A 23674-nucleotide genomic window follows, 5' to 3' on the forward strand; every position below is an offset into this window, starting at 1 on the left:
TCATATATTCCAATGTATTCAGATAGCCTTGGGATTTGTTAGAGAGCGCATGACCTCTGCTACAGCATGCATCCATTGATATCCACACCCAAGGCATCGGTCCCTGCATCTGCACAAGTACCTAAGCACTATAGAAAAATAGATACATGCGTCGTGAACACAGTGCGGGCGGGGTGTGCCCACGGCCATTCTGTTTTTGAGACTGAGAAGTGAGACCAGTATGTTTTGCGATGCTCAGAGGTTCGGCTATGGCAGCCGTTGCTCTGTAGTCTAGGCTCTAGAAGAAAATACGCTAGGATTGAGTAAATGGATATTCATCGACGGTTTAGCCGCCGGTAGAAAAGCAGACCAGAGAAAGTCTTAAGACGGCTGGCTCTGCATAGTGCATATAATTAAATAACCAATAAATAAGACAATGTCCGGAGCCACACTAGCTTTCCATTCTCAGCTGGTTCATGTGCCGAGTTTCTGAGCGCAGCCAGCGCCAGCTCCGGATAGGTTCGTCATCACCGTCACTCCTTGAGTCACCACTCCTGACATTCCCTGAGCAGCCCCGACATCAGTCCGCTGTCCCACCAGCGTTCCGTGCACATTGCGCACGTGTTTGGTCATCGTACCCCTCTGTGTGAACTGTTTCCCGCACACGTGACACTGGTGCGGCCTACGACCGGTGTGGGTCAGCTCGTGCTGCGACAGATAAGCGGCCGACGCGAACGTCCTCCCGCACATGTGACACACAAAAGGCCGCTCTCCGGTGTGTGAGCGGGCGTGCACGTGCAGCTTCTGGGCGGAAAGGTAGCGGCGGCCGCAAACCTCACACGCGTGCGGTCTCGCACCCGCGTGGCTGTCCTCGTGGATCCGCAGCTTGGAGGGCGACGGGAACCGTTTTCCGCAGTGTCGACAGGTGTGGATCAGCAGCAGCGGGTGGGCCTGTCGCTGGTGCCGCCGGCGCTGAGCGGCGCTGGTAAATCGCTGCGGGCAGGCAGAGCAGGCGAGTGAACCCTCAGCGTTCGCCGGTTCCACGTCAGCAGCTGAGCGACAGGCCGTGGTGCCCTCTGCAGTGGGACCGGCAGCATCGGGTCGAGCACTGCTGTGATCCGGTACGACGGTGTCCCTGGAGGGCGGCTGGCTGTACTCCGGGGTCGGAGCAGCTGTCCGGCCGCAGCGACACACGGTGCATGGTCCACACGGTGCTGTGGCGCGCTGGAGGCCGTGGGGTGTATCAGCGCCGTGCTGTACCCTCAGGTGTGTCAGCAGCGCAGAGGTCGAGCTGAACTGTTCGTCACAGAGCCTACAGATCAAATCGACTGTGTATGGTCCTCTCTCTACCTGTAAGCAAGAATAAAACGTGACAGTTTGCATTATTCGTGAGAAATGGTAACTAAACGTCTATTACACAAAATTCACCAGTGAAATTATTATCTTCAGGCATCATCAGTGCTCACCTGAGGTCTCTCAGTCTCATGTAATTTGCTTCTTTGTAGTCCATCATAGCCTGAAAAATATATTTGAGTTAACTCACTTTTAAGCCAACAACTGAATCACATTCAGTTGTTCAGCCTTATTGTGTGATGATGCAGTACACTTGGTGAAGTGAATTCAGAGCTAAGTCACATATTTTGTCATTTTAGTACCTACCTCCCTGTTCCATAAGGCAATAGAGCATGTTGATATGAACAAGTCTCAGTTGGTCATCCAACTCCTGCAGTTGAGTATGCAAATCACAGGCCTGTGCAGCCAGTTTGGCACATTGCGCACAGAGGAGAGCGCCCAAAGTTGCAGTGCCCATCAAGGCATACATGGCCTGTAGCTGTAAACTTGGGTGACAAGGAATGCCAGGAGCACCACAGACTTCACATTGATCATTGGATCTTGCCATTATACTTGCTGATGTTGCAACAGTCTCATCTTCCAACTGAGGCCCCTCCCTGGGCAGGGTACTGTGAGACTGAGCTGCAGTTGTCATGATCTGTCAAGAAAGACCAGGGTAATCAAAAGATCAGATAGGTAAGTGTTTTAGCTAATATTCTTGAAGCATTTAATGATTTAATAGCACCCACATAATGAAAGCTTAAACATACACAAAATTGCACTGCAGAGTGCAGAACTACCTGGCTTTATGCTGTGAAAGTTATCAAGAGTGGTACCTACTGACTACTGGATACAAGGCAAGGCTTCGAGTTTTATCCAAATCAAATTGAATTAGGAGCTGGTTTCTGATATAAATGGCCTTTTGACAGTTGACTTAGGTAAGTGCTACCAAGATTATGTACTACAATCAATTATACCTATATGCATAAACACTAATCTAGAAAACCACACCACTTTAGTTAGATTTGCCTTAGATCACCTTCGGATCAGGAACTGGGATCAAGAAATTGATCATTACAAATCCAAATTCATACCTACATCGGTATATACCACCCTGGTACATGTTGTTCTATATACCCTGGTATATACTATCTATAAGAATCTTGGTATATACTGCCTTGCCTACATCCATACAAATCGCAGAAGCGAGAAACGCCTAACACAAGCCTATACAAAGTAGCGTACCTTAGCCCCTTATTATTTCCCTCTTTTCTATTACTGCACCTCGATCTCGCAGTATATGGACAACTGCTAGATATTTTCCACGGTTGATATTCTCCCTCGACCTTCTCCCTCTTGCTCTTCTTTATTGTTTATTTAGGCATATTTACATGCAGCGTGTTTTCCCCTCTTTTCCTAATGGTTGCGTCTCTTCAGCAGAAACCAGGGACTCCGCCACGGTTTTGGGATTAGGGGGGTCCGACCCAAAACACAAAACCTCACTGGTGGATCCAGGACGAATTCCAACACCCCCCCCCCCCCGCAGCGCCCGTAATCGATGAAAAAATGCCGCTTTTCTACAGTAGGTACAAAGACAAGTTAGCAATTTTATTGAAATAATTTTGCTGTAAGCTGCAAAACCAAGGTTGAAATTGCGTAAGGAATCGACAACCGAGAAGCGGAGCCCATTGGCACAGATATGGCGGCCTCTAAAATCAAAGGTCTTGAGGGATTGAGGCCGCTGTTGCGCGCTCCAAGGGCGCTATTAGCCCATCAAACAACGCATTGGCCTCTAAGTGACTGGCATTGCCTTAGGAAGGGACCTACATACATAGGCCCTCAGATATCTATGTATGCTTTAAGGCCAGTTTAGGGTCCTTCAAGGCCGTACTTAAAGGAAAGCGCAGTGCTTTAGTTTTTGTATGGATTTAAAAGCCCTGCCCTCACAATAGCGGCGGAACACGTTCAATTAAGGGGGCACTGCCGACTTTTGGTCCCATTCTTTCCATGCAGCGCCCATAGGGCTAATGTTAAAATGCCCAAATCAAAGGGGGAGGGGCACGGTGCCCCGGTGTCCTCCCCGTTCTGCCGCCGACGTGCCCTCATATAGCAGTATGGGGTCCTAGAGACTGATATTCAGTCTCTGTGATGAGTGTGACCTATCTTAACCTGAAAATGGATATCAAAATGCTCCACTTGAATCAAAGGTCATGTAATGGGAATCCTGTTAGAGTTGTTTCTTGTTGATGTCCTACCTCTACCAACCTGCATTCAGAGCCCTGTGCAGATTATTGCAGATTACCTTAGAACGATGTGAGGCTGCTTAACTAGACTAGTATGGTGCTCGAAAGACCGGCTTGGACCCCCCCCCCCCCCCCCCCCCCCAGCTGACACTATCGGATGACCTCACATGGAAGGGGACAAGAAGGGGAATTCTCAGTCGGTGACACACCAGGGAAATAAGCTAATATTAGAGCGCTCTATTTATTGCTCCCGCTACTTCACCGTCTCCCATAGGGCCCTGTGTTGAGCTGGTGTCGAGGCTCTAAAAATGACGCCGATTTTTGCACCCTTCTCACGAAAACCGCTCGGACCGCCTGGAAACTAATTGTTCCGCTTTAAAAATTTCATGGTCGACGGAAAAATGAACGAGGAAAAGATTGGTCCTGAAATAATTCTGAACTCCCTGTAGAACATATCGAAATATGGCTGCAAACTAGGAGCATGTCAAAATCGGCAAAACAATACAAATAAACTTACCGGGATTTTTTTATTTTCTATGCATCTGTGTATGAAATCAGTCGGTTTTTCGGAAAGATCATCTTCTGTTTAATAAATAATTCCACAATTGAAATCGAGAAAAAAAACATTTCTGCTGTGACAGCAGTTTTGGCATTTTGCCAGTAGTGTGGCGTGCGCGGTGCTGGGTAGTCGTCGGGACGGAGTTGTGAGTATTTTCGGTGTTTTAAATTGGTTGATGGCCATTGGAACTAGCTTTATATTATTTCCTACAAATTTTTGCATCAAATCATGCTTTGAAAGACCATTGAAACCCCTTATCTCTTCATGAAACACGATCATATTCATCGTCGACGAAAATGGCGCGGGACTAGATGTGCGTTTCCATCGAAATAAATCGTAAATTTAATAACAATTGATGATAAATATCATATTCTAGTGACACATTTTCATAAGATAAGGCATAAACTTTGCAAGGAAGTAAACATTGGATAATTGGATTCTTATTTTGCTCACATATCCTTGTAGTAGTCAAATGGCTCAATTGTTAGATAAATGTAAGTATATGTTTTGGCTTGTTGTTTGCTGTGAAACCACCCAGCCACTTGCTGGTTGAGTGGTTTTCTGATAATTACCTGATAATCATTTCTCCTTTTCCTTAAAAGAAACTAAAATTATTTTCAAAGTAACCCATTTTTAGGAAAGGCGGCTGGCTCATTCACATTTCATGTTCTTGTTTTGTTATTGCTGGCAGTATTTGATACAAAAAAATGCAATATGAACTTTTTGCAATAATAAAACTTAAGACAAACTTAGTTAATGCATCAAACACCCAACAGAAAGATTGCGAGTCCTTGTGACGTGAAGTAGAATATTCTATGAATGTGTTTTATAGAATATGCCAAACTTTAAATTGATTTATTATTTGATACTAATAGCTGAGCATGTGAATTATGCCACAATATAATTTCATTTTCTGGTTTTGAAATAGCCGGCAGTATTTTACTTCAACAAATGTAATATACATGGAATACATGTTATGTTATGTTAAACGTTTAATAACAGCCAACAAGAGGGGCTGTTTCAGCAGATAATGTTTGTACCTTATGCATTACCTTTCTTTTCTGCAGGACCATGCTTCCGCTGGGTGGTCAACATTTGCCTCCTGAAGAAGTTGAGCAACATGAAGACCACCAGATGAGGTGTCTGCAGTTCATGTGGAACGCTGCAGACTCAAAGTGTTATGCCAACCACAACCAAAATGCTGTGATCATGAAGGCATGAACCTCATGACAGCAATTCAGATTTGCAGTTGTACCAAAGTGTGATTCAAACCACCTGTGGCATCTCACTCAATGCGTGAACAGCGTGATCATTGTGCAGTGTTCAGCTGCAACTAAGATATTTATTAGTGACTTGTTTTGCAATTAGCCACCAAAAGCATTTTTTGGGCTGGTTGCTGTAATTTGTTGTGCACTGCGCAATAGTGGTAGTGTTTTGTCACTTGTCAAGTTGTCAGTTGTGCATGTTGCATGCAGGGGCGTCGACACCGGTCCGACTTTTCCGACTAGTCGGACCACTTTTTCGACTAGGCGGTGCCCTGCTGTGGCTCGCGGGGGCCCCTGCTGCAGACCGCGGGGGCCCTACTGCGGCTCGGGGGGCCCTGCTAGAGACCGCGGGGGCCCTGCTGCGCCTCTGGGGCCCTGCTAGACACCGCGGGGCCCTGCTGCGGCCCGCGGGGTCCCCTTTTGCGGCCGCGGGGGGCCCCTGTTGGGGCTCTCGGGGGGCCCTGCTGCGGCCACGGGGGCCTCTGCTGCGGCAACGGGGGCCCCCCGCTGCGGCTCGCGGGGGCCCTGCTGCGCCCTCGCGGGGCCCTTCGCGGGGGCCCCCCACCGGTGGGGCCCTCCGAGAAAAAGTCGGACCAGTTTTCCTTACGCGTCGACGCCCCTGGTTGCATGTTTCTCTCCCCTCGGCCTTCATTATCAGTTAAGTGGTGAATTGGCATCACTCAGTCTCCTCAGATCTCCATTGACTGTCTGTCAACCACCACCTAACTTGAGACGGTATTTGCTAATAGTGTCAGAAAAGAAGTGATTGTAGACATTTTAGGAATATGAGCTCCGTTTCATGCGTGTTCCAGTGGTCATTTTGTCACATGTCCCATAGTGTAATAAATGGAAACTGTTGTTCCCTTTTGAAGGTACTCGCGGATGCAGAAAGCGTTGGGCCTAATTATTAAACGCACCCTCCTATCAGCGACACACGAAGTCGACAAATATCATCCTTTTTAGAACAGGAGGAAACGAAAACTTGTGAACATAGCTGTACCTACAACAGTGCATAAGGCATTGAAATTCTGGGAGTTTTTGAAATTCGGAGAAACTCGAGTTGTCGACAGGTATGCCCCCTTGTAGTCAAAGACCGCCTTAAAACAAACGTCTACAAATGAAGGCAGTATTCGTATGTTCGTTGTAATTGCAGCAGCCTAGCAACATGCATTGCGGTCCGATGGCGAAATACATTCGTGCTAAAAAACTATGCCGGCAACTGCCAATGTACTTAGGTCATTGGTGAGGAGAGGAAGGGTTATGTCAACATCATAGAAATGGCTTCATCTATTGAGCTGTGCCTATTGTGCATAATTCAACCAATCAATGCATTTCGTTTCTTGCAATCTACTCATGCTATCACTCCAGCTTCAGAGTAATCATCCCATATTGAACGTCTAAAGATATTGATTTCTATGGCGGTTTGCAATTGCTAGCCACGTCTTATCTCAGTTTGGTGGCCCCGCATCGGCCCACTCGGCGGCTCTAAAATTGACTTACGTAGGAGGATGGTGGCTTTTATTTTAGCTTCCCCGCTGACTGCGGGGAGCGCCGTCGCCGAGGTAGGAGCAATAATAAGCTTATGTTTGGGACTAATTTCCACGCTTAATTAACATTTTGATGTTATTGTAATTAATTCATGTTAATCTTTGACGCATTCTCTTTCTATTGATACCATCCACCAGTCTGAGAAGTGCTGCCTGGCTGCGTAAGGGCCGATAAAAGATCACGCTTTTAGGGGTATCTCTTCAACATGGGGCAGGAGCAATAAATAGAGCGCTCTAATTTTAGCTTATTTCCCCGGTATGTCACCAACTGTTCTCAGATCGATTTGAAGCTCTTTTAGGGCAGTTACTGTGTCAAGGTGTCCTGAAAGCTGGACCGCCCTCACGAAATCAGGGAGACACCGGTTGGTCACGTGACTCGGAAACAAAAATCAGCTGATAGAGTGGCGGAATCGCCGTAATCAAACACGAATAATTCCGGACGATAGAGCGGCAGTATAGGAGTTTTCTTCACAACAGGCAAACATTGCAATGTTTTATCATTCTATGATCAAGAAACGTTATAAATCATATATTTCTTCGATGATTACTGCCGCAACCGACACGCACATATCGTAGCCAGCGCATAAAGCTGTGCTTTGCGATATTAAATGTAAAGAAAAGCATTCTATATCTTGTTTCAGCCTTCTACTTACGCTTTTATAATTACGACAGCGACACCATACGGCCTATCGACGCTATGCAACTCAATGGAGTGTCCGGTCGCACTCTGCCGAGTGTGCCGAGATCAGAGGCGGACCATCCGGGGCACGTCCAGCTGCACTGCCCAGTGTCCAGCTGCACTGCCCGGTCGCTGGGAGGGCGACACCTAGCGCCGCTCTGGCCGCTCGCTTCCACGCACAACTTAGCTACCTGGCTAGTGGCTACGCTTGTGGGAGGGGAAGGAGGAAACCAACAACAGTCTGATGAGCCAATGGAGTCAGCGAGCCGCGCCAATCAGAGCCCTTCCGCGCGCAGACGGGAGCTAGAGCTATTCATCTCCTTTCCTGTTTTCGCTGGTCCGCCAGTCACCAGCATCGTTCCGTGCTCTCCATCGTCGCGATTCGGCTGTGTTGTCCTGTGTGCGTCAGCAACAACAGAGAGCGAGAGAGAAAGAGAGAGAGAGAGAGAGAGAGAGAGAGAGGGAGAGAGAGAGAGTCTCGGATCACGCCAGGCAGCCACATGGGTATCTATTGTTTATTTACTTTCCAGTGATCGCAAGCGTTTAGTTGTTTGGAACCGGGTGTGATCAGTATTTGACGCATTTCTGTGATCTGTATGATAAAACTGAAAAAATAGTGAAATATATCCACTTTAATTCACATATCGCTTTTGATTCATGGTACGGCTGCTTGATTTTGCCACAGCGTACATAGTACATACCTACACAGCCGATCTCGGCATGTTTCTGTTCCAGAACAGCAGCTGCAGTGGACACCAAAAATGCATTCATGTTCTGACAACTTATTCCAAAGATAGACATATTTTACGACGAACGTTCCAGAGAAAGTATTTTCTCGCTCACATATGCTCAGCAAGAAGCGCGCGATTGATTGCAACTAGCACGCTCACGATTTATAATATAGCGCTGGCCAAAACCTGCCCCTTACATCCAAATATAATAATCTTAATTCCAGTCTCTGTCCTATTTATTATCTATTAGCGCATCGAGAGTGAATGATACCACGGCATAGCCGTCATATTACATAGCACAAATTGCGAGACGACGTCGAGATCCGTATCGGCGTATCATTCACAGATCCGGGTGTTTCGCCTCCACTCTCAATCAACCCTGACACACCATCAACCGAACCACGTCGGCTCCAATCATCTTGAGTTCCGTACTGAAATCTGATGGCCGGCCCGTCAGTTGATCATATCTGTCTGCGCGCACTACACCCGAGCTCAGCCTTAAGTGCACTGTGCGGCCTTCTCCAGATGACGCCTCTGAGCATGGCGCTTATCCTGCACCTGGATGTTTAGAGCCTCTTGTTCGTGTACGGCCATTAGCATTTCAGGAGTCGGATGTTCTCGGCGGAGGCGGCGCTGGTTTCCGTGGAGCCGTCAGACGACACCGTCAGCTCGAGCGCCCGCGACTAATGACCTGCAAAACAGCGAGTCGCGGCACGTCACGACGAGTGACGACCGTCACGTTTCAGTCACGAAGGCCGTTATAGAACAGTCACGGCGACTGTCATATAGCAGTCACGGCTGCCGTCACAGGTCACGACGGTCGCGTAAAATGCCACTACCAGCCACGGCGACCACGAATCATACCTCGACATAACGTTCCCTGTCGCACACTCATCCATAATAACAGTACATTCGCCTGTATAATACACATTACACATTTCTCACTCAGCATTTCTCACTCACTCGAAGCTCAAGCCTGAGACCATCAAGCGTCACGACACTTGCAACGGCACCTGCATTAGCAGACATCCCATCCCGGCAACACATCAAGTTCCCCCAAGCAACCCACCTAGGGTCACTGACCTAGTAACGAAGCAGGACACAGCTGACCTGTGGATGCGTTGGTTGACACAATTACTGACCTGGACATAATGTGATCGTTTCTGATCAATGTCGACACGCGCGCCGGCGTATCGACGCCGTCGGCGAGCGGGACGCGGTCGGCTGGCAGGGCGCCGTCGGCGGGCGGGCCGGCGTCGGTCGGCGAGCCTCGTTCGGCCACCGGATCACCTTCGGCCGGCGAGCGACCGTCGGTCGTCGGGCCACCATCGGCGGGCAGAACGCCGTTGGCTGGCGGAACGCCGCCGGCTGGCGGGAGCTGTCGGTGAGCAGGCCATCGTTGGCAGTCCCATCGTGGTCGCGTGGCGCTCTGAAACACAGTAAAGAGTTAATGACTCATTAGGGACCATATTATTTTCAAGTCCTATGCTGAATATCCCTAAGGTAATCTATTTAACTCACCAAGAAATATTCAGAGCATTCACTGGAAGCATAGACATGCAAGTAGGCCTTTAACTGCAATGCTATATTTTTTCCTTATGACACAATATGCCATGCCATTCAAACAGCCCATTATGGTCAAACAGCAGACTGAGTGGAGCATAAAGCAATTAATCTGGTTGTAACTTGTAACACCAAAGGATTGTACAGTGAAGGATAGGTGGTGCCTGACGGCCTTCAATGACAGGTTCAGGCTCTGGAGCTGGTCCTGGATCTGACTCAGCTGACTGCCTGAGGGTGGAGGGCAGAGGAGAACGCAGGTCGGGTTATATTGGCAGACGTTGAACAGTGATTGGTCACAACCATTTACCTATAAATTGATAAATTCACATATTGATGGGAAATGCATGTATGGGACCACGCCTCCATCAGACGGCCAAGGAGGTCGCCCCTGGGCCCGCCTCGGCTCTCGGACCACAGCGACAACCGGCCCCGATCGACCTGTGGTCGACCGGTGATCGGTCACAGTCATCACGCCACTCACCGAGGACGAGGGGACGCCATTATCACCTATCAGGGGGCAGGTAACACAATTGGCATTATATCACTGCCCTAATGCACAACTGACCTGGAGATGACGTGATTGTTTCTGGACAATGTCTGTATGCGCACCTCGTAGCTGGTGATAACACGCTGCCATTTCTGCTGGGTGACGTCCGGCCCACAGCTGGATCGAACCGCGCTGTCTCCAGAACCACCGCCAGATACAACCTGGTGGATAGGATGATAACTCAAGAACCACACAACACACAATGAAAACAAAGGCGACAGCAGCGCATGATGACGATCTTATATCATTTGGCTTATTCAATGTCACCACAGGTTGCAAACACTACATTTTACTAGTCAGACTCCCATGGTGGGCTGATGTGCCTAGCTGTACTCCGAATGTAAGACTTTCCAAATGTAACTTAAGTAAATGTAAAAAATCAACAAATAACTTGTCTAGAAATAATGTTGCTAGTCTAAAACCAGCTCGAGCTCCCCCCCCACCAAAAAGGCACCCAGGAGCACATGAACACCAATGCACAATCACCTGCACAACACAGCACATGCTCAAGGATGCCTGGTGCATGGTGGGGTTTGTAGGTCTACACAGCAATTCACGCTTAGCATGGGCTCTGGCTCAATTCTTCCACATTTATGCAGGGCATACTGGTACACTGGAGGGTACACATTTCCAGATTGGTTGATATAGAATGATGCGGATTAGTCGAACTAAGTGATGCATTTTGCTTGCCTTTTTGCCAAGTATTGTAGTCTGTTTCATACTCACGTCTTCGTCTCCGCGTCAGCATGACACTGCTTTGCTTCGCATACTCCATGCAGCATCGGCAAATGAACCTCGATTGCTTTGAAGAATATAAAAAATGTGCAGCATCCATTCGGGCACAGACCTGCTTTCTTGAATGCAAATCAAGGCTACGAACGAGCCAGGACTTGAGGCAAACTTTGCCCTGCCGTGTTGCCCATAATTGTGGCATGAAAACAAAAAAAAAACTGTTTCCGTGTGATTGCAAATTTCCAACCCCTGCAAAGATCTCAAAAGAGCACAAGAAAAAGGAAACTACAAAAACGCCAACACCCCATACAATCTCTACACAACTCTTTTATGTTATGCGCTTCACAACTTCTACCATCAACAAGCTGCACAATTTTAAATTGAAAATTCCAATGTGCCTAATCGGCCTAATCAAAACAAATTCAAAAATCAGGGATGTTCTCCGTCAGCAACGAACACGCCGTTAAACCAATCAAATGAGAGCGCTGGCGTTCGCTAGCGATAGCAGTACAGTAAACTGTGCGCAGCTGCAGGTGATAATCATGGTCTGCAGTTTTTAACATCGAATTTCGTACTGAGCCCCAATTTATTTTGTATAAAACCTTACACCAGCAGATAGAAAATTTAATTTTGTATATTATTGTACTATAAATAGATGCCGACTCGGTTTTATTTCTTAGTGATATTCCATTGATTGTTACAGTGTGACTTTTGGCAGCAAGGAAGCTCTCACATTCTAGACCAAAGAAATATATCTTATGACACCGAAACTGCAATAAAACATGCCTATCGGGAAAGAAAATTTAATTTTTATTATGATGAACAACTTTTATGAGCCCATCTGCGGTATGTTTACTAACTATGAATGTTTTTGTTCAAGACTGTTTGGTACCCAAAACTTTAAATTTCAACTTTGGAAGGAAAATTGACAATGAGCCCCAATTAGCTGAGCTTTAACACTTTTATATGTTATAGTCTGTGCATTTCTGCACATTTTGGTGGTTTATTTAGATGCCGACTCGGTCTTGTTTTTAAACAATATTAAATTTAGTGGAACAGGGTGACAAAGAACACCAATGGTGGTGATGTATTCAACATGGATTAATTCTAGTTTTGAGCATTAGTAAATGCAAAACACACATAAAATATGAAAGACAATTCAATTTTGATATTGAATGCTACTGATTTGAAACCCACACCACTGGTATTATTCGAGAATTCGTGGTATAACTTTGGCAGGTCCGGCGGGATGACAACTTTGGGAGCATGGTGGTTTCGAAATTCAAAGAAGCAATATTAGGCTATGATAATAGTTTTTCACTATTAGTTTTTATTTTTAAGGATGAAAACACATTTTCGTTACTGAAGAATCCCTACAACCTAAGATTGATTATTTTCGAAATGGCGTGGCCGGCTTCAAAATTATCTTCGCAAATACTTTACAGAAATACACCAGTCCTGCCCTGAATACATTTCTCGATAATATATATGTAAATAATAAAACATTTAAAAATATGAGGCCTAGTTCCCTTTTTTGGAATGAAAAGGCCAGCTGAAAATAGTGGTCAAAATACCTTAGTGTTGTGGCGGCGAACCGGTTTTACCTAGTTCTCTATATACCGTGCACGAAATGATAGGCAAATTATAGCATACCTAGCTAATCTTAGCAATCTTAAGGCCTGGCTACACTATGCGTTTTCTGCGTGCGTTTTTGCAAGTTTGCGTGTTTTGCGTAATATCGTTCTAGGAAAAAGTTATAAACAATATAATTTTTACTTTGGTTATATACAAAAGCTAATATAACTCTTATGTAACTAAAATTTAAGGTGAAAAACATCACAAAAACGTAATATCGTTCTTTTTTCTAGAACGATATCACGCAAAACACGCAAACACGCAAAAAACGCACGAAGAAAACGCATAGTGTAGCCAGGCCTTTACACTAACACGCATGCATAGTAATAACAAAATGGAGCAATGATGACAGTCCCGTATAGGTCGGCGAGTGTTGAGTTCTTTGTCTGTCACAACATTAGGTTTAATGGCTCCCTGCATTTCTAGATCTCAAATTCCTTAGCTTTACGACTGTCAACACATTATAAATGCATATTGTGAATGATTTAGTCATTCTTTACGCGAACACAAGCTTATAGGTATCCGGAATATTGGGGGGTACTGTACCCCCCTTGGGGGGGTCCGGACCCCCGCGTACCCCCCCTGTGGCGGAGCCCCTGGCAGAAACATGTTCGCTAGCATTACTAACAAATGTCTCAACTGCGCCGATCTATATTTTTTACGTGTTGAAAACGCTGGTTATGTGTTCTTTGCATGTGCTGATCGGTAATCGCAGTAGAAAGAGTGGGAAAAGTCAGAGCATGGTCAGAGGATTCCGGGGGAACAACATTCCGATTTTCCGTTTCGTCAGTGATCTTTATTTGATCTTTATACCGTTCGTGTCCGCTTGGTCCGGTCTTGTTTTGTGAGTTCTGCTGTTGCCACAGTATAGTATAATAATGTACTTGTGTTGAGTATGTTGATTGAAGTGCTTTTGACAGTTTGAGTTGACACCAATTATTAAAAGCTCCACTTTTAATTTGATAAGTAGGTATTTGGTGTTTATGGATTGCATTCTTCTAGGTGATTGTGTAGGTGGTATTGCAATTGGTAGAGGATGCGTAACACAAAGGTTTTCCAACTAAGGAGACGCGCTACAGGCGGGGATGGTCTGCGGTTGGTGGGAGTAGCCCCACCCCACCCTTGAAGTCAGTTGAGTGGGACAGGCTGTGTGCGGCTTTGAGGGGCACGTTACTTTTTACTTTGGCGTCTAAATTCTCCCGTTACCTGGAATTGCACGAGCAGACAGGAGGATTGCCTCCAGCTCTGTCAACCGTCCATTCAAACATTCAAGCTAAATTTATAAAAAAATAATAACCACAAACCTAGGGTTATAATCTAGGACTTGCTAGGATAATGATGTTAGGTCCATGATCTCAGTGAATCCTTTGACAGCATTATGCTAAGATAATGATCCTGCCATGTAGAGTAAGGACTGGATCCATGATTGGTACAATGGCATCCTATTTTCCGATGTGAGACTATATCCGAGCGTAAATTCATTTCCCACATCCTTGTTCATGTCCAGGACACACATTTTGAATGTAAAATATGTGCATTCAGCATACATGAGCATATTGGTGATGAAGAGCTGTTTGGAAGATAAGCTGAAACTGATCATTGGTCAATGAATCTGATTATGGTTTATTTCTCTTGGTTCTCAGGATTTTGACTTGCAAGCGCCAAGCATTGTGGCACGTCTTTGAATGCATTAAGGATAATTGCTATGCCCTACATAGTTGAGCATAATCAAAGTTAAGTTGCATTAAATGGTAAGTGCCTAGCCTTGCAAGTTGCAAAGTAAGGAAGACCACCTCTATTTAATTCGGGATGCATTGAAGGTGAGTTCACTGGGACAAAAGCTAAAACTTGTGCCTTTACACAATTTTTATAGACATAGATGTTTAGCTACTACTTTTGCATTTGGCAATGCTTATTGCGCATGGATGTCATCCTTAAGCCTTTGTGATCTGCATGAATATAGATTATAGATTGCACACTGTACTTATTAGCAAATTGCTCCTCTATGCCCAGTTATCCTGCATCAACAATCAGTCGCATCTGCTCATGAACAGTTCCAACGAGGCTTCACACCTAATGCACGTCTCATCCACGGCGGCCTCTCCAGAGCAATGACTGGCCCGTGCCCTGAGCACCCCCCCCCCCTTCCACATACGTAGCCACACATTTCTCTGATCCTTGTCCCAATGCCCACTCCCTCATCACGATCTCCGAGTTTCAGCGCGCTCACTGATGGCCGGGCCCTTCCTTCGGCAGCCGACTGTCGCTCCGTCCCGATGGAGCGGCCCGGACGGCCGCCGCGCGCCCAGCGAGCATGGACTCAGTGTGAGATAGCTGCTGCTTCTGCTGTACTTAGACCCAGCTGTCTGGGTGCCCGACCAGCGCCCGCACCGCTTCCACTCTCTGTTTTGTTTGGCTTTTTTTGCACCCGCTCGCTTGGCGTGCTCTGTTTTATTTTGCCGTAATAAATTGAACTCTGCTTCTCTCTACTTCGTTTGGGGGCAAATTACATGAACTAGTAGTATCATAATTGCCTTTTTTAGCCACCTGTGCAATGTGCATGCTTGTACCTTTTGCTGCTTTTATTAGCCAAATGTTTAGCTAGTGGTATAAGTGGCTGTTCTGCGTTCACAACCATGCCAGAGTGCTGTGATTTTGTTTCTTGATTTGTGATGGTTGATGACTGTAACACACCTGAGTTGAGCTCTCATACAGCTGGTCACTGGTGACGGCCTTACACCGTAATCCTTTCCATGATTTCTTATTCTGGTGTGCAGGAAGCTAAATCACAAGGTGATTTGTTATGTCACAAGACATAGTTTTGTCCTCTGGTAAACGTTTATAATTCAAGTGTAATTTCGTTGTGAGGATAATTGATTTACATATACCCATCAAGAACGCATTTTAGCTGTTTTGACCGCGCAGCTAGACGTAGAATGTGTAGATGCTGAGAGCCGTAGGTGTCGTCTAAGTCCATAACCGCCTTGTGATATAAGAAAATAAACTGAGTCTGAATGGTTGTGATGTGTGAATTTTTGTGTCACTCTTGACGATTATATTCAAATATGATGATCTTTTCATTCATAACAAGTTGGGATTGTCGATCACAGCGGTACGTAGCTTTTAGATAGCTTCTTCCAAGGTTCATTAAAGAGTACGGTACCTGGAACGGCCAAAATAAGGGTTATTGCACAGCTTTCCCCGTAAAGACAACAGTGTTTGAGCTATGTTTAAGAATATTTGTCTGGGCTACAATTAACCCCACGTCCGGAGTCTCGGACGACGAAGATTCTACGTCGTCCGGCCAATCCCGTTCCACAACCGCAGCCAAGCCCTTGCTGACCTTGAACGGGATTGGCCGGACGACGTAGAATCTTCGTCGTCCGAGAGACTCCGAACGCGGGGTAAAGCACGAGTTCAGCGCTATTCATGATCACGATCAGTGCTATCTCCCGCGAGTTTGTTCCGCCTTTTCTCAGCGGGGCTTTTCCTTGAGCTTGGTTCTCTATTTGGTTGATGAAATTGATAGACTCGAAATAAGTTTGTATAGGTATTCATGGCCGGGTAGCATGTACGAGTAATGACTAATGAGTATGCTACAGTTCAGCTTCAAGTTCAAAATTGTTTTGTTTTTTGTTTTGTTGGGTTTGGCCCTTTCGGTCGACAAGACCATTGCAGAGCCGGAAGGATGATAGGAATTAGGGGGAGACATTGGTCTGGGCAGGCACCCTAGTGAGTCGCCGGGGCTGAGCCCGTCCAGAGGACAGGCCACCCAGCCCCAAGGCACTCACTGCACCCGGCTACGGGGTGCGCTCCCTCGGGAGCAACGGTGCCGCTTCAAGGGAGCAGCCCGCATGAGATAAAGTTGCCTGTCCAGCCCGGAAGGGGGTTGTGGCGTGGAGGAGAAGGATTTCAGTATCCTGAGGATAGAAGCACGGATAGGTGAAATTGTCAAAATTGTCAAAATTGTCAATGAAAAATCTAGATGTTTTAGCATGTATCTGTCTCCGTGCTTCGTTATATGAGTAGGTTAGGTCGCAGAGTTCTTCGTTATATGACAGCTTTCGTATTATGAGCTGCAACTTGCAAGGTAGGAATATGGTCCAGTTTCTGTTGTATGACCTTCGGTCGGGGCTTCTGCTTGTGCCCCGTAGAGGTCGCAGTTGGGACCGAGATTGTTCGCCTGCTGCCAGTAGGTGTCGCTGTGAGCGGCCGGGCAGACGGGAGCGGACGGGACCAACTCGAGAGGAGTGCCGCGGGTAATTGGCACTTCTGCTTGTAATTTGATTCCAAGGACAGAAGTTCTTATCAGAGTTTCAGCTCAGGTTTCATGAGATTCTGAGAATTTGGAATGCCAATTAACTCGGGTATGACAGTCGTTATTCGTAGTCCAAAGGCAATTTAGGGTTTTAAATACTTAGGATGGTTGTCGAGAGGACACGGTGGCCAGTGCTCGTATTGTCGATTAGTATTATGATGTTTCTTGAAGAGCTGATTAGCTGTGGTATTTTGAATTTGAGGCTTGCAGATACTATGTGACTGCTTAAAAAGCGTTCAATTTGAAGGAATGAAATGTTTGACATCGAGAATATTGTGTCATGGATCTGAGCATCTGGGTGTCATGAGACGTAATATCAAATTTTAAGTCCGAAGTGGAATTGTTTATTTGGTTCTGCGTGAAAGTTTGGGGCTTATTCAAACAGTGAGCTTGGGGGCCTTGCTGCCCCTTTTTAATCATGGAGAAATTGTCTCATAAATGCCCCCTCGCCTAGCGAGGTGCGGATGAATGAACTGAAACTGTACCGAGCCTGATTATGAAAGTTGACCTATAATCACCACGGGAAGGCCATAAACTGGTCTGGTTTTCTACGTATGTGACGACTGAAGATTAAATCACCAGGGACGTGGTCGGCGCTGTTTTGTCACCGGGCGAGACAAGGCCACAAGGCCACTGGGAATAAGGGCTCCGATAGAATCGGTTCCAGCTGCTCACCGGATTAATTGTTAGTCTAGTGCTCGCTTGCCGAGCGTCTGTGAGGCTGACGATGGCCTGTTTCAGTTGAGCTGCCGTGATGACCTATGAGTGGGTCATTTTGGGGTCATTTGGTATCGCTGTATAGGTGGACTACGTTGTCGCACTTCCATATACCTTTGGAATGCTCGCGAATATTGGAAGGCTCGTATACCGTTTACTGTTCCCTATGCGTGCCGATGGAATTTTGAGATTTAATTTATTAAATACAAAGCCACCGATTTGCGTAGCGTGGCCAGACATCGACAGAAACAAATGCGCGTCCACGCGAGAGCTGAGCGTCCGTCGAAGCCGATTTTTTTTTTATATTATTTTAGTCTCAAAATCCCATTGGCTGTCACCACACTACGATCTGTTTCCCCGTTCATATGATGTGAGCATTGGTTTTTCGTCCATCAGCGGAGCACGTTGCTGGCGATGCTTGGCATTCGTCTTGTATACCTATTGGCGTATTTATTTGAGTGGTTGATTTAGTCTAGTTACTCAGATAGACGGTGAGGTGAGCTCAACTGAAAGATCTTCGCGCTGAGCGTCGTCGTTCACGGAAACATCACGTCGTCGCTCACGAATATACCTAATGAGTGTGTTAATTTGGACTGAACTTTTTAATCGATCCACAATCACATATGTCTGTGCAGTTGACTTTGGTTGTTAAATTGATAGAAAATTAACTGACGTACCAACTGAGCCTTGTGTAAAGTATCCATCAGCCACCTGCCGAAATGGGTCCACCTCTCTACAATTCGTTTGGCTAACAATCGAGCCATTGGGGACCGATCGGGCGCCACTCGAACGGTGCTGCTGTTATCAGCACCTACTCCGTATGTCAGGCGGACTTGTCGTGAGATCAGGCGGGCTACTGGTGAACGGTTACAGCACTTTGGCCCGGCGATGGCTCACTGTCGGAGGGCGTGCAGATTGCAGATCAGCATTCTGGTATCTGAGAGTGTGACTTAAAACCAAAGATTTGTGCTAGGTATGTGAAGATAAGGTGATTGTAAATTGTTTAAACATGCAAAGTTTAAAACATTGCATTCTTACATACGGGTATGTAGTATGAACTTGGGAACTGCACACGTATCACAAATGCATATTATTGTAAAATAACGTCGAATTTGTCTTTGGGCAAGGGTTTAAGTTACATAGTGACCTGACCTCATTAGGTGATATAATCGAACGAGTATCCGGAGAGCGACTTCTCATTCCGCTATCACCATGCTCCCGAATAAAGGTGGCAGGGCACTGGCTCCCAGCGTGATCTGGTCGGGCTACAAGTGCGGAGCGCTGATTCAAATTGAGCACCCCTGTTGTCTCGGACGAGGGGTGCGCATCTGGTTTGAGCATATGAAGATGAGCGTGTGCCTGTTGCGGCCGACGGGGGCGGATTACCGAGCGGCCGGCGCCAGATACGGGACGACACGGCGGCGGCTACGGCGGCTGACCCGGCAGCTCGGCGGCGGCTGACCCGTCGAGACCGGTCTCCTCCAGCCGGGCTCACTCATCCCATCGCCGCCGAGATCACGTGGTGCGTGAGCCGCCACCTGTGCTGCCATATGCCGTCCCGTGACCGGTGGCAGCCCTGGCCCGCTGGCGGCTTGTGCTGGACGCGCGCGAGCGGACGGGGTAGGCGGCTGTGCGCGCCGGCCCGCAATCGGTCTCGAACGCTGGAGGGGGGCGCACCTGTGCGGCGTGCGCGCTCGACTGGAAAGCTCGGAGATACGCCTCCGGCCGCTCTGGAATCTGGTGACGTCACGGCGGTGCATCTGGAACGCCGTGAGGGACGGACAGAAACGGCTCAGCTCCGGTGGGAGACGGCAGTTCGGAGTCTCGGCTCGCCCGGACTGCGTGAATGCGTGTGCGTGCAAAGTGCCGGCGGTAAACTGTGAGGCGTGGCTTCTCAAGTGCTCCTTGGAGCTGGACTGTTGTTTCAAGCTGTGAATCACTTAGACGCCGCTGGAGACCTGTCGCGGCGGATTTAGTGCGTACCGGCGCTCGGTAACCTTCAGTGCGGGCTGTTGTTTTTGTCGCCGTAATAACGGCGCTGCGCGGCACGACCGCCGGGATCCGGGATGTCTCCTGTACCAGGCCGAACCGACGAGACGGGTCGGCAGTCTGCAGCCGCCGCCGAGGAGGCCTCGCGTGCCGAGTCGACCTCGGTTAAGGCCACGAACGGACATGGGACCGCCGACGGACATGGTACGAATGGCACCGGTGCAGCTCAGAAAAACGGCGGGGCAGCTGCGGGGACTGGAGCTGAGCGCACGGCAGACCCCACGGCAGGATCTGCAGCTGAGCCTTCACCGGAGGCTAAAGCCGAATCGGCGCCTAAGGCTGTAGCTGAATCATCGCCGGAGGCTGTGTCCGACCTCGCGTCCGAGTCGACAACGGAGGCCCGATCAGACCCCGAGGGTTCGTCGTCGCCGGCTGCCGACCGTTCCACAAAGACCGACAACGGTGACCACGGTGACCGGCGGGCTCCGACCCCGGCCGGAGCTTCCCAGAACTCTGCAGAGAACGGCGGGTCGGCCGGTGACGGTGGCTCGGCGGCGTCCCCTGTCGCGGACACTGCACCGGTCGCCGGTCCGCTGACCCCGCCAGACGGCCAAAGCGGAGCCGACAAGACCCCGCCGTCCGATAGCGGGGGTGGAGAGGACGAGCAGGCGGCGACCGGCACTCAGAATGGGACGGAAAAGGAAGGAACACAGGACAATGAGAGAATCGAGGAGCGTGATGTTCGCGGAAAATCAGCAGAAGCTAATGGAAATGGAGAAAGTGTTGACGAGAGCGAGTGCTCGACTGCCGCCCAGTCGCTTGAAACCAGCACCGTCCAGCCTTCGAGCGATACAGATAAAGGAGGAACTCTTCCCGTGGCGTCGGCGAAGGGGGAGGGACAGACGTCAACAGATAATCTTAGCTCTGATGACAATCGCGAGCCACTTGAGGCTGCGCGTGATCGGAGGTCGGTATCTCCTGCGACGGTGGCCACGCCGCCGGTCGCCGAGGGAGCAGATAGTGCGCCGACGTCTGCCGAGCCGCCCGCGGTGGTACAGACCAGCGCTGCGTCGCCAGCGGCCGGGAGTCAGCCCAAGTCGCCCCACTCTCCGACCAGCGCCGGAGCGAAGCCTAAGGAGCGTCAGCAGCAGGAGCCGCAGCCGTCCGGGTCCGGATCGTCGGCCAAGAACGGCATGACCGATACACGCTCCATCTGGGTGGTGGGCTCCGAGGAGCACCTGCCCGGCGCAGGTAACGTTACCCGGCCACTACAGTACCCACTAGTCACTACCCACTGCCCACCGGTCGCCGCCCATTACCCAGGCAGTCATCAGGAGAAGCTGTCACATGGTAGCATACCCTATCAACCCAGGGACCTTGCCCAGTCTCCAACCAGGTACCGGAAGGTGTCATAAAAACCCCACTTCTTGAATGTTTGATTTGCCTCCTGAGACATGCCTAGTTCCTCACATACAGAAGTCGCTTCCGTTCGCTGAAAAATGCCCACCGCACCTCTCCTAAATCATGGAATTTCTTGGTTTGTCCCATTATTGGTTATGTAACATTTTACGATCGTTTTAACTCTTATTTGTGTTTCCGAAGCGGTCGTAAATCACTACGATCCTGGAGCTGACATGGGACAGGCATTGCCTTCCACACACAAATTCATTAACTAATTGTGCCTCATATAAACATTTATTTGTTCTGTAGCGACAGTTGTCAGTGTTCCTTCCCTTATTAGCGTTGCTTTCTTCTCCGCCCCGTCTATTAAAAGTCCGGTTGGCCGTTCTGTCTCTGTCCGCGCTTAGCTCCGCCGACCGGCCGGCCGCACCCTCTCGGCTTGTTGAGCTGAAGGCTGCGGCTGGTGCAGCGTCAGAACGGGCGGATTAGACAGCTTACCGCTGACAGGCCGGCCGACCGCGGCTCGTCTCCGACCTGCAAAAATCAGTACGGCCAGCCGACAGGTACAGAGTAGATGGGAAAGGTCCGCGGTCACCACACAGGGCCCAGGACATGGCATTATGGTTGGTGGTTATGTTACAAACTAACCGGCGTTAGCTCTTACCAAGGCTGAACCTAAGGAGTTCCCAGTCTCACGTGACCCTCTAATGTGTGGGAGCAGCGGTCGTCGATTTATTCGGTCGTACCCGCTGTTGTCTCTGATCAGTATTCTAGATACGGTCCTTTTAGGTAATCATCTCTTCTATCATCCATACTTATGGACTGTTATGGCTGTGATGTATGGTGATCGGTCGCGTCGATACTTTGGGGACGACTTGTATCCTCCCACCGCGGGACCCGATTTCCATGTCGGACCTAACAGGGCTCTGTCACCGTGGCCCTGTGTGTGTATGTCGGACAGGGACTGACCTATGTTCTACCCTGACTCAGAGGGAAGCTTTACCCCCCGGTCCGCTCCAACCGGCCGGCCTGCGTCACCTCTCGTCCCACATTGCCGCTGAGCTGACCCCTTGTTAGGTTGGCCTTAGAGACGAGCTGCTCGTCAGCTCACCGGTCTGACGTCTGGCTCACCTCTCGTCCTGTCGACTGCGGGGGCCCGACTCCCCTTGTTACCGTGATCTTTGACGGGAGGCCTCATCGCGTGCCCTCTCGATCATCCCCGACCTCTGGGTCACCGCCCACCCTGTCTGCCCGAGGACGTTCTTCTGTGTGGCTGTTGCGCCACTTGGTAACAACGGACCGGGCCCTTTTGCTTGGTGGAGTTGGAATAACGCCGTAGGAGCGGGGCCGGTTCCTTGTCCGGACGGATGCGCTTGACCTTAGCTTTGTACCGGTTTGTTTGCGAAAAGTTCCAACGAAAAGCCGCCTATTTATCTTTTGGGTGGACATTTGAGGTGGCCATTTTTAGTAGTTCCGGTATGTATGTCTTGTATTTAAGTTGCATGTCAATGCTGTTTAGTGGTTAATTATTAGAATTTAGGATTGAGGGAGTGGTGCATGTTGTCATCATATTCATCATATAATACTATATCGTCATCGTACGTCAAATCGTACGCACTGATGTGGTCACATCCTTGCGATATCTTGTGACGCATACAGGAGTACGTCACGGTCCGTCATTCCGCGTCACTGCGCACAGTCGGGAGACCTCTCCAAACCACATACGTCACCGCCCGTCACCCGATGTCATCTCACGTCATCACGCATCATCCCACGTCACTGGTTACGATGACGAGTATGTCATCACACCGTCGAGTGCCGCCGGTCCTCGCCACCCACGAGCGCACGTTACAAGTGGCGTTATGGGGATCGTGACGAATCGTCACGCCCAGACACCCGTTACGCGTCGGCGCACATCGCTGCGTGCTGTCGAACGCCGCTGTGATGGCCGTAGTTCGGGTATGGAGCGCGTCCCTGGTTATTGTACGGAAGGGGTGAATGAACTGGAAGCACGCTGCTTATTGTCACTTTCCAATAGGTAATTGAACAATTATTTTTTCCCTGTGCAATGCGTAAAAACTTCCGGTGCGTACTATGTAAGAAGTTACGGGGCACATGCGGGGCACAATGACAAACTTGCGGTCGAACGATGTGCCTATCCGTTCCCATGGTAATGATTTACCCTTGCTGAAGAGAGAGAATCTGGACTCCCAATTGCCAGCAGCATGTCGGTCAGTTTTCCTGACCCATTTTTTGCCAATCTTCACTTATCACTACCGTATAGTATCCCGTCGTCTTTCTGTAATCCTAGTGGCTCTCGTCCCGTATCCCCATTGACCCCACTGACCGTGTCCCGTCTGTCGGCACTCGGCAGTGGGCAGTTCGTCCCGCGCTCCCACCGACCCGACTGACCGTGTGTTCCATCTGTCCGGCAGTG

The 23674-nt window shown here is 48.7% G+C and overlaps 3 protein-coding genes across 14 annotated transcripts in view; 1 reads left to right on the forward strand and 2 right to left on the reverse strand.

Annotated features, from left to right (window-relative positions):
* Positions 1 to 13323, reverse strand: LOC122366269 (zinc finger protein 16-like). 5 transcript variants are annotated; one of them, XM_043338313.1, is made up of 4 exons: positions 13319 to 13323; positions 1639 to 1969; positions 1446 to 1495; positions 1 to 1329 (listed from the first exon to the last, which is right to left on the reverse strand). In XM_043338313.1, the coding sequence occupies exons 2-4, from the start codon at positions 1964 to 1966 to the stop codon at positions 454 to 456; spliced, it is 1254 nt and encodes a 417-aa protein (XP_043194248.1). In that variant the 5' UTR covers positions 1967 to 1969; positions 13319 to 13323; the 3' UTR covers positions 1 to 453. The 5 variants fall into 5 exon arrangements, with proteins under 5 accessions (XP_043194248.1, XP_043194245.1, XP_043194244.1 ...); XM_043338310.1 differs by lacking the exon at positions 13319 to 13323 and adding an exon at positions 3614 to 3687; XM_043338309.1 differs by lacking the exon at positions 13319 to 13323 and adding an exon at positions 3577 to 3658.
* On the reverse strand, positions 8106 to 11984 carry LOC122366270 (cleavage and polyadenylation specificity factor subunit 6-like). Its single transcript, XM_043338315.1, has 4 exons — positions 11136 to 11984; positions 10508 to 10606; positions 9478 to 9764; positions 8106 to 9026 (listed from the first exon to the last, which is right to left on the reverse strand). Exons 1-4 carry the CDS (start codon positions 11163 to 11165, stop codon positions 8987 to 8989), a joined length of 456 nt encoding a protein of 151 aa, XP_043194250.1. The 5' UTR covers positions 11166 to 11984; the 3' UTR covers positions 8106 to 8986.
* Positions 12772 to 23674, forward strand: part of LOC122366268 (GTPase-activating protein skywalker-like) — a 24263-nt gene continuing 13360 nt past the window's right edge. The window contains exons 1-3 of one of the 8 annotated variants that reach the window (XM_043338307.1): positions 12772 to 12784; positions 14456 to 14632; positions 15069 to 15137. In XM_043338307.1, coding sequence (XP_043194242.1) covers positions 15089 to 15137 — 49 coding nt within the window. In that variant the 5' untranslated portion in view covers positions 12772 to 12784; positions 14456 to 14632; positions 15069 to 15088. Of the gene's footprint in view, positions 12785 to 13166; positions 13657 to 13718; positions 13779 to 13915; positions 13940 to 14455; positions 14633 to 15068; positions 15138 to 19432; positions 21088 to 23674 lie in introns of those variants that run through there. The other 7 variants (XM_043338302.1, XM_043338305.1, XM_043338304.1 and 4 more) reach the window with 7 other exon arrangements.

Source organism: Amphibalanus amphitrite, unplaced genomic scaffold (assembly GCF_019059575.1).
Source record: "Amphibalanus amphitrite isolate SeventyFive unplaced genomic scaffold, NRLGWU_Aamphi_draft 000793F_arrow, whole genome shotgun sequence".
In the NCBI taxonomy this organism is placed as follows: Eukaryota; Metazoa; Arthropoda; class Thecostraca; order Balanomorpha; family Balanidae; genus Amphibalanus; species Amphibalanus amphitrite.

Coding starts and splice junctions, on each gene's coding strand:
- LOC122366269 (XM_043338309.1), bottom strand. Junction 1,496..1,638: donor TTGCCTTATGGAACAGGGAG/GTAGGTACTAAA, acceptor TATATTTTTCAG/GCTATGATGGACTACAAAGA. Junction 1,330..1,445: donor ATGAGACTGAGAGACCTCAG/GTGAGCACTGAT, acceptor TCTTGCTTACAG/GTAGAGAGAGGACCATACAC.
- LOC122366270 (XM_043338315.1), bottom strand. CDS start 11,165: ATGAAACAGACTACAATACTTGGCAAAAAG. Junction 9,765..10,507: donor GTGTTATCACCAGCTACGAG/GTGCGCATACAG, acceptor ACTGTGTTTCAG/AGCGCCACGCGACCACGATG. Junction 9,027..9,477: donor AACGATCACATTATGTCCAG/GTCAGTAATTGT, acceptor GCTGTTTTGCAG/GTCATTAGTCGCGGGCGCTC.